The 13,502-nt window shown below is 41.6% G+C and overlaps 1 protein-coding gene across 1 annotated transcript in view; it reads left to right on the top strand.

Annotated features, from left to right (window-relative positions):
- The window catches only part of LOC132773962 (probable hydrolase PNKD), a 41,099-nt gene extending 27,945 nt beyond the window's left edge, over nt 1-13,154 (top strand). Inside the window, exons 4-9 of the mRNA XM_060773566.2 lie at nt 2,168-2,226; nt 2,536-2,628; nt 4,123-4,286; nt 5,638-5,724; nt 7,492-7,607; nt 8,222-13,154. Of these exons, the coding sequence (XP_060629549.2) occupies nt 2,168-2,226; nt 2,536-2,628; nt 4,123-4,286; nt 5,638-5,724; nt 7,492-7,607; nt 8,222-8,395 (693 nt within the window). The 3' untranslated portion in view covers nt 8,396-13,154. The remainder of the gene's footprint in view (nt 1-2,167; nt 2,227-2,535; nt 2,629-4,122; nt 4,287-5,637; nt 5,725-7,491; nt 7,608-8,221) is intronic.
- The last annotated feature ends 348 nt before the right edge of the window (nt 13,155-13,502 follow it).

Below are 13,502 nucleotides of genomic sequence, written 5' to 3'. Positions count from 1 at the left end.
TAGGCTGCTCTTTCTTCCTGTATATACAGTGAGAGGATTAAAAGGGAAATCAAGACAGCGGGAGATCTGCTACTGCAAATCCACAAACCTCTGCTCTTCAGATTTGTGTTGATGTGTTAAGAACACAAGAATCTTGTTAGATCAGACACTCCTGGCCTGGTATTCGATTTTAGCAGAACCCAGTTGGATACCTGTGTGAAGTCAATGACTAAGAATGAGTGCAACAGTATGCTCAGATTCAGGCTTGCTGGTCATTGGAGGCATGCTGGGGATATTATATATCATCCTAACACTGACAGGGGGAGTGTCTCTGTTGGTACTTTTAGATCTCTCAGCAGTGTGATATCCTTCTTGAATGCCTGGGTATTTGGGAATCAGATGCACTGTGTTGCAGTAGTTCTGGTTGAACATCTCAGGCAGGTTCCAGATGGTGGTGCTTGAGGATAACTGCTCCTCAAAAAAGGAGTTATGTGGCATTCCACAAACATTTACATGAAACTGCTGGGAGACATCATCCAGAGGCATGGGACAAGATCCTATTAATATGCTAAGGACACCCAAATATATTTCTCCATGCCTTCAAAAGTAGCCTTAGCTAAGGATAATGTTCCCTCTGAATGAATACCTGGAGGAGATAATGGACTGGATGAAGAAAAACAAATTGAAATGGAATCCAGATAAGACAGAGGTGCTTACCATCTTGGATCCTAATCTGGGGATGGAGACGTGTCAACCAGTTCAGGATAGGGTAACGTTCCCTCTGAAAGACTGTGTTCACAGCTTGGGGAGTGTTCCTGAATCCAACCCTCCAAATGTCAACCCAGGTAGATATGACAGTCAAGAGTACTTATTATCAGCTTTGGCTGATATGCCAGCTATATTCCTTCCTAGATTTGAAGGATCTAAAGATGGTAGTCCATGTGCTGGTAACCTCAAGGTTGGACTTTTGCAATGCGCTTTACATTGGGCTACCTTTGTTCCAAGTTCAGAAACTTCATATGATTTAAAATAGGGCAACCAGACTGGTTACAGGAACATCTTGGAATGAGCATATTAAAGTCACTCTACTGGCTACCAAGTAATTTCAGGGCAAAGTAGAAAGTGTTGGTTATAAGCTTGAAAGCCCTACAGGATTGCCTTCTCCCATAGTCCACCCTATACACTGAGGTCCTCTGGAGGATCTTTACTTCAGGCAGCAAGGACTAGATTGACAACTGTTGCCCAGAGGACCTTTTCATCAGCTGCCCCACAACTGTGGAATTGCCTGGTGGAAAAGATTTGATAGCTAAATGAGCTGTCAAAATTTAGGACAACATTTTAAATATATGCATTTTAGTGATGTTATGTTTTATCTGTGTGTTTTAATTACATTGTACCCCACCTTGAGCTGTGAGGAGAGGCAGTAACAAATAATAATACCATATACACTTGAGTATGAGCTGAGTTTTTCAGCCCCTCCCCCCCCCCGGCTTATACTTGAGTCAGGGTTATTTATTACCTTACTCTATTATTATTACATTTACATTATTTTACTCTATTATTATTGCTATTATTGTATTTATTATGTTACTCTTTTTATTATTATTGGAAGGATACATAAGCACGTTTATATTGAAGAAGGTTAGAATAATGGCTTAATCAGAGTTGGGCAGTTTTATCTTAAATTACAGTTTTATGTAAATATTCAAAAACATTTAACTTACTGATGCCTCAATTAATGTAATTTTATTGGTATCTATTTTAATTTTTAAATTTACCAGTAGCTGCTGCATTTCCCACCCTCCACTTATACTTGAGTCAATATGTTTTCCCAGTTTTTGTGGTAAAAATTGGTGCCTTGGCTTATATTCAGGTCGGCTTATACTGGAATATATATGATAATTCAAATTTATTAATTGGGTCTACTCTAGTTGAGACTATAATAAGATATAGGCCGTTATATGTTTGTTTGTACTTGGGATGATATACTTCTGGGTCAGACTAAAGGCCTGTGTAACTCAGGAATCTTTTTTGCTAAGTAGCCAACCAACTCTATTATGGAAGAGAAGAACTGGAAAGCCATGGAGCTGTGGATCTCATATGTTTCATGCTAGAATTCTTAAACTACTTTGATCAGGATGCAGGATCGTGGCTGCTCTGACACATCTTTCTTTCTCTTGTTCTGCAGTCAGTCATTGAAAAAGAGGGAGTGACGCTGGAGGCCATCCTGTGCACTCACAAACATTGGTAAGGGGGCTTCCTCCTTCCCTTTCTCTTTGCGAGGTCCAGACAAAAGAGTTCAAAAGCCCCTTCCTTAGTATGCATGCACTGAGCAAGTCAATTGCAACCCCTTTTGGTGATAATCATTAGGGATAAATGTTTGGCAGAGTGAAGAATATTGTGAGGGGAGGGGGTGTTTATCTGATTGCCAGCCCTTCTGTCCCATTATGTTGGTAGGCCATGGAGATATATGAAGATAAGTCTTGGTGCCGAAGAGCTTGTAACTGGAAAGGCAGAGTTTCTGTAACCTCATGACTAATAAATCTCATCTCATAGGGATCACAGTGGGGGCAATGCAGCACTGAAGCGACGGCACAGCTCCTGCAGAGTCTATGGCAGCAGTTATGATGACATCCCTGAGCTGACAGAGTGAGTAACCTTTGTTTTCTGCTTCCTCTGCCCCAATATGGATGAGCATGGCATGCCGAACCTGGAATGTAAAAGTAATCTCTCCGGTTAGCTTTCATCTCTGTCTGGTACAGCAGAGCTGGGAGGTTTACATGGATTTCAGGATGGTTGACAAAAAAATCACATTTTCCCAGCTGTGTTCTGGCAACTGTCTGTTTTTTCTCCCTTCTTCTGAAACATGGCTGGGGAAAGGCAGAAACATGCAGCAATCAGAGTGGTGTAGCTGTGATACTTTAACAACTAGGATTGAAGTGATCCAGGTTTAAATCCCTATGGAGATATGGATTACGTTGGTCCATCATTCTCTCTTAGGGCCTTTCCAGACAGGCCTTATATCCCAGGATCTGATTCCAGGTTTTCTGCTTTAAACTGGATTATATGAGTCTGCATTGCCAGGTAATCTGGGATAAACAGAAAACTTGGGATCAGATCCTGGGATATAGGGAGTGTCTGGAAGGGCCTTCAGCCTCCTTCTACATAATTGAATAAAATCCAGATTATCTGCTTTGAACTGAATTATATGGCAGTGTAGACTCAGATAATCCAGTTCAAACCAGATAATGTGGATTATCTGTTTTGATATTCTGGATTGTATGGCAGTGCAGAAGGGCCCCTAGAGCCTTTCCACACAGCCATATAACCCAGAATATTAAGTCAGAAAATCCCACAATATCTGCCTTGAACTGGAATATCTGAGTCTACACTGCCATATATTCCAGTTCAAAGCAGATAATGTGGGATTTCATTCAGCTGTGTGGAAGGGGCCCTAGTCACTCCTATTCAGACGGCCCTACCTCATAGGGCTGCTTTGGAACTAAAGGGATGCTGAGAGCCATGCATTTTTCCTTAAGCACATTGAAGGAAAGGTGAAGTATAAATGCAACCAACTAATTAATAACTGTACAGATAAATTATGCACTGCTAAAGTTTATGAATCTCTGAGGCAAGCTGCTGTGTGATTTCTCACAACTTTTTTCTCTGAGGATGCATTGACATTGTAAAATTAATTTCAGTTTGACACCACTTTCAACTTTCAAATAAATCGGAGGGCCTTGTAAAATTAGCCTTGCTCCATGGCAGTTAAAGTGCAGTCAAACATTAATTCTATAAGAAATGCTACAACATCCCTTTGCGTTTTCATACAGACTAACATGGCTCTGTCTTTGAATGCTGTGTTGTTTGTCTATGGAATATATTTGGCTAGTTAGGGAAGGAGGGGCCCAATATTTCAAATACCACACTAAGGCCTCTGAGGCCCCTTCCACGCAGTCATATAACCCAGAATATCAAGACAGATAATACACAACATCTGCTTTGAACTGGGTTACCTGAGTCCACACTGCAATATAACCCAATTCAGAGAAGAAATTGTGGGATTTTATTCAGCTGTGTGGAAGGGCCCCGAGGCTGGTTATATGTATGTCCTTCTATCTGAAACCCAAATCTGTGTTCTAGCCCCCTCACAGACAAGGAGACCATCACGATAGGGCGACTGAACTTCAAGGCCCTCTTTACTCCAGGACATACTGTGGGACACATGGTCTACCTACTGGATGGAAAGCCTTTCGAGGGACCAGCCTCCCTCTTCTCTGGAGACCTCCTCTTCCTCTCCGGCTGTGGTAAGTTTGCAACTGATTGAGGGACAGGAGAAGCAAAAAGCGCTGCATCCCAACCACTGCTGGATGGTGGCTTCCATGTCAGTCGTCTGGAGAATCCACTCCAGGGCTCTGCTTGTACTTTAAAGCGGTTGTCTGCAATGGATGTGGCCACCTTTCACCAAACCAAAAGTTATTTTGTTTTTGGTAGGCACTATTAAATAGTTTATGATAGGCAATTCAGGTATATAGAGGTGGTTAGGAACAGAACAGGGAAGTGAACCTTCCTATTAGCAACTTGTTTGTATTCTTCTCTCTTCTATTAGGATGGGAGATGGGTCATCACAATGCAGTTCAATTTTGTTTGGTTCGGTCCTATATCGTCCCAGAGATCCACCTTCCATTTGTTTCACCAAGGGGAATGGGTGAGGGTGGACTTCTACCTCAAGGACCATTTACCTACAGCCACAGTGATTTCCTTTGATATCGTCTGTGTAGAATTTTTTTCCTCAGGGGCCTGATTCTGCCACTTGTTTTTTATTATTATTATTTGGTTAGATGTAAGAAATTCCTGACATTGTCATAATTGTATTGTCAAAGGCTTTCATGGCTGGAATCACTGGGTTGCTATAAGTTTTTTGGGCTATATGGCCATGTTCTGGAAGCATTCTCTCCTGACATTTCGCCTGCATCTATGACAGGTATCCTCAGAGGTTGTGAGGATGCCAGACCTCACAGCCTCTGAGGATGCCTGACATAGATGCAGGCGAAACATCAGAAGAGAATGCTTCTGGAACATGGTCATACAGCCTGGTAAACTTACAACAACCCAGAGATTCCAGCCATGAAAGCCTTTGACAATACAATGGCAGCAACAGTTCGATTAATTGATTTTAAACCATTTACAGCCTGCCCTTTGGGTAAAAAGGCTTTCAGAGCAGCTTTCTTGAAGGTAATGTTACCAGTCTTTGCCCTCAGGCTTACAGTGTAAATAAAACATTGAACATAAAGAGGAAGGGGGAAAAAGTCATTTTCAAGTGTCATAATGAGTCAGCAGGATTGACAAAAATGATTCAAGCAGGCTGTAATAACTGCTGTTAATCGACATGTGCGGGGAAAAGACAAAGGCATCTTCTGCTGTTTGTTCAGGGTCCAGACAATCAGGTGGTAAAATGCTGAGCAAGCAAAGCGTTGGACTTGAAATGTGCTGCTGTGGGGCCTCAGATCACAGTTTGTGGGTTCTGAAACCCAACTGCAAAACTTCAACTGTAAAAGTGACCAATTGCAGTTGCAGTTAGTAGCTGGCGGGCTTGGCTGTTGTTTTTCTCATTCTATTTTTCTTGTGTTTCCCTAATTCCCTGCTCCTCTTGTGTAGGGCGGATATTTGAAGGCACCCCAGAAACAATGTTGACATCTCTAGACTTGGCAGCTAACCTTGCTGAAGATACGCTGCTTTGGCCAGGTGGGTGCAATGACAACCCTTCGTCCAGTTTTCACCTATTTTTGCCCTTATGTCTAAGGAGATAGAGTTGACATACTCCAATGGTTATAATGGGGATGTAGAAAAATTTGTGTGTGTATAAGTGAAGCAGCCAGTGAAGAATGCTGTGGGGTTCATATTACAACAAGAAAATGCAAAATCTAAAAAAGAGTGATGCTTTTATTGGTCCACCAAAATGCAGAAAATGTATCGTGCAAGTTTTTGAAATGCATGATGCATTTTCTGCATTTTGGTGGACCAGTGAAGGAATAATGTTTTTTGTGGATTTTGGATTATTTTGTATTTTGCTGTGTGAATTTAAAGACCACCTTCAAATACATTCTGTGTGGTTCATAGATTTTTTTTTCGTGTCAGGAGCAACTTGAGAAACTGAAAGTTGCTCCTGGTGTGAGAGAATTGGCCGTCTGCAAGGGTGTTGCCCAGGGGACGCCTGGATATTTGATGTTTTACCATCCTTGTGGAAGGTTTCTCTCATGTCCCCACATGGAGAACTGGAGCTGACGGAGGGAGCTCATCCATGCTCTCCCCGGATTTGAATCTTCAACCTTTTGGTCTTCACAAAGGTTTAACCCATTGCGCCACTGGGGACTCCTGGTTCCTAGATGCTTGATGGGAATGTGCAGCAGAACCTTCTAACCATGGGCCTATAGAGTTTGATAACTACAACCACCATAATCCCCAAACAGCATAGCAAATGCTCAGAGGATGAGAAGTCATAAAATAGCACCTTTAAGACTAACAGGAAAAAAACTTTCTACTATAAGTTTTCATGGACTACAGTACATCAAAGGACTGTGAGATTGATGGCTGGGAAAGATGAAATTATAGCTTTTAGTATTTATTGTGCTCAGTCTTCCATCCTTTAGTATTTATTGTGCTCAGTCTTCCTCCCCGGGTTTGAATCTGAGATATAGGGTCAAATCCATGGCTTAGTGTGTGGATGCAGGCTGGATTTCTCTGTACAAGAGATGAGGGCAAATGTATAAGCGTAGCTGGATCGCATAGTATAAGAATGGGAAACATGTGGCTGTTGATGAAAGTAACTCCTATAATCAGTTAGTTTTGTTATGGGGTAGCTGTTTTAATGTTGGAGGTATTATATTTTAAAATCTTTTCAAATGAGTGTTTAAAACAGGGTTGCTTATTATATAAACAGTTCAAGCTTTATCATGGAAGCTCTTTTGAGTCTGATATTAGAACAAAGCATGATATAAAACTGATTCATCAATTGGTGTTACACTACAATTGCCTTTGGAAGACTGCTTATTCTATTTATTTATTTATTTATTTATTTGCAACATTTATATGCCTCCCTTCTCACCCCGAAGGGGGACTCAGAGCAGCTTACAAGGTATATATTACATACAATATATTATATTATGAGCATAGTTCAATATCAGCATTAAACATTGCTATATTGCACCATACCGCTATATCGTAATATTATTAGTAATATTACATGTAATATAAATATATAATTATAATATATTATTATTATATTGCATTACATTATAATATTATAAATATTATTCTACAACTCTCTTCCACTGAACAAGAGTGCCATAGTCTCCAGCAGGTCCAGGGAATGTTTGTGGCCTCTTTCGGCAGTTGCATAGAGATCCTCCTTCTACCTAGAACCCATACTAGAGAGCTGTTTATTGGGACTAACCAGAGGTACAACTTGAAATGTAGGTAGCCCATTGTTGACCATGTATATTCTTTCTTTAGGGCATGAGTATGCTTTAGAGTGCCTCATGTTTGCAAACCTTCTGGAACTGGAGAACCCATTTCTGTTGCAGAAGTTACAATGGGTGAATCAACAGCGAACTGAGAAGAGAAGTACGGTAAGGAGTGTGTGATGAGTGTGCTCTGTATGCATGTATTTATATTAGACCTGTTGTCAACCAATATGGAAAAAGAGCTGGGAGATGTGGGAAATTTGAACATTTTGGAAAGTTTTTGTTATGGATGACAGATTTAAAAAATCTCCATGTGCTTCCTTTCCCTTCCCTTGAGTTGCTGTGTGGCCTTTATTATATCCTGACTCTCCACCATCAGCCCTTTGTCCAGCAGGCAATGGCAGACTTCAGTACAGGTGCTTTGGCACTCACCCAAGATGAGCTTCCTGGCTCTTTCTCCCAACTGGAAGCAGCTGTCTGGGGAAAGTTTCTGCCTATATCTCCCCCAGGCATCTGTTTCCAGTTAGGGTTCGGAGTGGGTGTAGTGCTCTTGCAGGGAGTTTGACAACCCGTGCAATGTGGAGGAAGACCCAACCCATTCTTGAGATCAAGGGGGAATGTAGCAGGTTGTATTTCCCAGCATGGGCCTGCTTGTCTGGGAGACTGTACACATCTCTGTCTTCCAACACCTTTCTTGAGAAGTCATGACAACTGCATGCTACCCATTGTCCACACTCAGAGGTTGCACATGTCTCATATTTTCTCTTCCTCTCCTCCAGTGTCCTTCTACTATTGGTGAGGAAAAACAATACAACCCCTTCCTTCGGACACATTGCCAGGCCATCCAAGATGCCATGGGCCTGCAGCGTCAAAGTGGTGAGGACTGGGATGCCTTCCGGGCCCGGGTGCTGAAGGAAGTGCGGCTGCGGAAAGACGTCTACAAAGCGAACTAGCAATAGAAATGGTGCCAGGCTGGAATGGGCAGGGTTTTACCTGTGTGTAGGAGCCCATCAGGGCCTTTGCAAGGAGGAGTCTGGTCACAAAATGGGCTGTGCCCTACTGAAGAGGGATCTACTTGAATGCTGGTGTAACCCCCAATGTGAAGTGAATGGCAAATCTGAGTCAACCTCCCTCCTTCTCAGAAAGCTTGGTTACAACTGCTGCTGAACCTGAAGAGTGGGACATACTTGCAGTCTTTTAGTCAAGGGATAATTTCATGGGAACTGTAATGGATTTCTTCTTGTTTTCTGACAAAACCGAACAAGTTTCTGTGGCCCTGTTATTTTGGAGCTTACCTATTGGGAGCAAGGTGAAGAGAGGATTCAGCAGCATAGGCCAGAGCTTAGAAGAGACACTGAGACTTGTCATCTCTGATTTCAGACACAATTTCATAATAAGCTTCATAATTTTATGCACAGGAAGCGTGCATGATTGTGTTTGGGTATGCCTGCCTATTTCTCACTCAGGTGGTGGTAATGTGGGAAGCTATCTCTTGGATTTTGCTATAAGCACAATTGCAATCCTTTGTCCATCTCCCTGGAGACACTAATGCACACGGGTGAATTTTGAGGCTCTGTCTGGTCTTCCAACACTTTCCAAGCAGACAAGAAGGGACCCTTGCCTTTCCTTTCAGCAGCTAACACTACATACTACTAAGAATTATCTCCTTTCCGCTCTTCTCCTACAAGGCCTGTTACCTTTCCTTTTTTAAAAAAAAAAAGTCTCTACAGTCAAGGAGATCAAAGCATCTCGAACAAGTGGGCCAAGCATGGATTTATGACACATGTTCTTGGAAGGCACATGTTTAGGCATGTGGAGCTTCCAGCAATTCTGCAGCCGCTTCTGAAAGCACAAATTCTTATATAAGAGTTCAAGTCAACAATTGCTGTCCTTCCTACAGATGCAGGAGAACAGAGTAGGAAAACTGTGAATGTGTTACTTGTCCCCAAAGGAGGCCTCTCAGTCGGATAGATGGCTTCTTACTACTGGTATTATATGAAAGTTACTTGTAGAAATGATTGTACATGTTTACTATGGGGTGTTTAATTCAGTCCATATGGTTGCGTGGTTTCCTTTTACTCCTGTCTGGTAGTCTGTCACTATAGTAAAGAGTTACCATCACGAGGCAGAATTTAAGTGTTATTGTTAGATTAAGTAGCCAGGACAGTCTTCCTAAAGTTGGTGCCTTTTAGAGGTTGTAGACCAGTGTTTCCCAACCTGTGGGTCCCCAGATGTTTTGGCCTTCAACTCCCAAAAATCCTAATAGCTGGTAAACTGGCTGGGATTTGTGGGAGTTGTAGGCCAAAACACCTGGGGATCCACAGGTTGAGAACTACTGCTCTGGACTGTAACTCACATCTTCCCCAGAGAGCATGTCCAGCACAGGGCACCAGGCCATGGAAGGCTGACAGCAAATGGTGTTATACTGTTTGTTGTTCTGCAGTGCTTATATTTGTTCCACATGTTAACAGGGTTTACACTTTGGTGTTTCTCCTATCCTTTAAGTCCTCAGTGTTTGCAAGGTCGTGAAACACTGTTTCCTCAAAAGAACAAAAAGTTTGCTGAGAAATAATAAAAGAAATGTTGTTTCCTTCTTCAGATGTGTTAAAATTATGAAAAGAACATGTGGTATGAAAAGGACAAAACTGACAAAGTTTGAAATATCACATACTATTTCTTTAACCTCAAGTGAGTGAGAGCTTTTTGAGAACCTCTCAAAGGCTAATTTTTTAAGGAAACCATTTTCATACTGTGAAATGGATGCTTACACAGATGTAACTCTACCTGGAGGAGGATGAAATCCAGAGCTTGGAAGGTTACTTTTTGGACAGGAACTTCCAGAATCTTCTATCCATCCTGTTCACTAGCAATATTAGCTCAAGGATTTGGGAGTTATAGTCTGAAAAAGTAACTTTCCAAGCTGTGCTTAAATGTGAGTAACTGAAGGCTGAACCACTAAAGTTCATTACATTTGGACTACAGTCTAATGGTTGTGTAGAAAAGGGAATTTCAGTAAGTGGTGTTTATCATGCAGAAAATAAACACAACCTGTAAAGGCACAGAGACCCTGTCTCTGTAGTTCACTTAGCAATCTGAAACGCACAAGGGAGTAGATCCCACTGAAAGTAAGGGGCTTGCTTCTGAGTAATCACACATAGGTTTGCTTTATAAAGCTGAAAGTAGGCAGAAAATGATCAACCTTAATGATGAAGTTGCGAGATTCCTGTTCCTTGAATTGAAACTTCAGCAGGTGGTGTTTGCATGCCAAGCAATTTCTGATGAATTATCTTCTTCTACACATATTTCACCTGGCAATCCTAGCAAATGACTTTAGAAGCATTAATCACCATTTAGTGTTCCTATTCTCTTGTCTGAATGTGGAATGAAAACTGGTTCTATATGTCGCCCTCAAGATTTGTCCGGTTACCCCAAGTTCCATGATTAGGGATGTGTGTACTTCCAGACATTGTTGGGATGTATATTCCAGGCTTGCCCTAAAGCGGTGGCTCTCAGCCTGTGGGTCCCCAGATGTTTTGGCCTTCAACTCCCAGAAATCCTATCAGCTGGTAAACTGGCTGGGATTTCTGGGAGTTGTAGGCCGAAACATCTGAGGACCCACAGGTTGAGAACCACTGTCCTAAAGTAGAGGTACCAGGAAAACATTAAGAAGTAGGACGGACCTCTGGTTTTCTCTAGATCTTTTTCTCAACCTTTGGTCCTCCAGGTGTTCTTGCCTTGAAATCCCAGGCATCTTAGGAATTGTGGGAGCTGAACTCCAAAACACACAGAAGACCAAAGATCTAGACACAAGAAAGCATCCTCTGAACTTTAGATGTGTTGGATGACATCTACCATCATCCGAGCTAGCATGAATGCCATGATGTTGGGGAATGTAGTCCAATGCATTTGAAAGAGAAGTCTGTAGTAAGGCAGGGGCAGAGAAACTTTGATTGTATAGATATTTTAGCCTCCATCAACCTTACTTGGCATAGCCAAACCCAGCATGACCATGGTACCTGCAGTCCAAAACATCTGGAGTTTCCCTCATCTCAGCAGAAGAGGCTGCTGAAGTCTTGGCCTTTGAATGACGGCCAATGCAGCCGAGTTCTGTGTGTTTACCTAAAAGGAAGCCCTGCTGTGTTCAGTGTTGCCTCATCAGTTAAACATTTATAAGGCCCCAGCTTTTGAATTAATTTTGGAAGGAGATGCATCCTTGGCAGCATCAGATTAGTTATTTTTCACTAGAAGAGAAATACAATTCTTTGGATTGTATGTTCTTCCCTCTAAGATTTCTTACTGCATTTAAAGGAGCAGGCTTGTAAATTGGTTCACCCTGCCATTTTTGCCTGACAAGACAGCACAAAATCTCTAAGTTTTGATTCTTCAGTATAGTTTATCCGTTCTGACAGTGAGGATTGTGGCTATAATCGCTTTCCTCACCTCAGGCGCAACCAAGGCCTCTGTGGCTATGGCTACATCACCTAAATCTGTTTAAGGGATTGTGATGTTTATACAAAATTTCTCAAGATTTTACAGATATTTGTAGTGGATATGGAAGGGAGTAGAAAACCTATCTTACACTGTGACTCTCCTTTCATGGTTGTAAATTGCTCCTTTTTTTAGAGTTTCTCTGTTTAAAAAGAACATGGCCTGATGGACAAATTTGAAAACCCCCTCTTCCCAAAGAGAAGCAATGAATTTTTGATCTTTCAGATAATTTGGGCTATAATTCCCATTGCCCTTTAGCCTTGGTGTTAAAAAAATTAGGAAGGCCAAAAGTTCCCACATCTGGGGCTGATCTTCACTGTCATATTATCCAGAACAATCCACATTATCTGCTTTGAACTGGGTTATTTGTGTCTACACTGCCATATAATCCAGTTCAAAGCAGATAATTTGGATTTTATATGGCAGTATAGATTCAGCCTGGATGTCAATCTTGAATTGGTTCATAGTTGCCTTGCACATGTATGTTGGCTTTCCTCTGTCAAAAAACAAGATGTTAGTATCCGTTTTTTCAGCTAGGGACTAATGTGCCTTTGACACTGCCACATAAAATCCAGATTATCTGCATTGAACTAGATTGTATGGCAGTGTAGACTCTCATAATCCAGTTCAAAGCAGATAAATGTATATTATCTACTTTGATAATCTGGATTATATGACAGTGTAGAAGTGGCCTAAGAAATAGTGTAATTTGGCACTACTTTAACCACTGTTGCTCAATGTTGTGGAATCATAATTCATAGTTTGGTGAAGCATCAGAATTATTTGGCAGAAAAGGCCAAAGACCTAGTAAAACTATGGTTCCCATGGTTCAGCAACATTAAAGTGGTGTCCAGCTGCACTAATTTTACAGTATAGATGTACCCTTGGAGAGCTTTAACTAATGTGTGTTAATGGAGCACCAGACAAGCAGGCTGGATCTACACTGCTCTATATCCCAGGATCTGATCCCAGATTATTTTATTTGAACTGGATTATATGAGTTGCAGTTGCACAAAGTTTCGTTATCCCTGTGACTTTATTCACTGTTTACAACATGGACCCTTGAGCCAGGTAGAGTTGCGTGTTTAGTTGTGAGCTTGAAGTAACACAATGTGAAGCAAGACCCAGCGTTTTGGCTGTGGCCCAGTGTGTTTATGGCACACACTTTCGATTTTCTTTACCATTAAAACTACCAATAAATTGATTTGGGTTGTTTCTTTTCAAGTGGGTTTTTTTTGTTGGTTTCTTTGAAGAAGCTGTGTGCTTTGAATAATGTTTAAAATGCTGTTGCAAAGGGGACGTGATGCCACCAAGTATGTTGACTGCTAGGAACCCTAGACATTCATCTACCAATATGTCTTACTAGGTAAAGGTGAAGGTTTCCCCTGACATTAAGTCTAGTCATGTCCGACTCTGGGGGGTGGTGCTTATCTCCATTTCTAAGCAGAAGAGCCGTCGTCATCCTTAGACACCTTGAAGGTCATGTGGTCAGCATGACTGCATGGAGCACTAGTACCTTCCTGCAGAAGCGGTATCTATTGATCTACTCACACTTGCATGCTTTTGAACTGC

This window comes from Anolis sagrei, chromosome 1 (genome assembly GCF_037176765.1).
Source record: "Anolis sagrei isolate rAnoSag1 chromosome 1, rAnoSag1.mat, whole genome shotgun sequence".
In the NCBI taxonomy this organism is placed as follows: domain Eukaryota; kingdom Metazoa; phylum Chordata; class Lepidosauria; order Squamata; family Dactyloidae; genus Anolis; species Anolis sagrei.
Note: the sequence above shows the minus strand (reverse complement) of the source record. Positions and strands in the feature narration are given on the sequence as shown.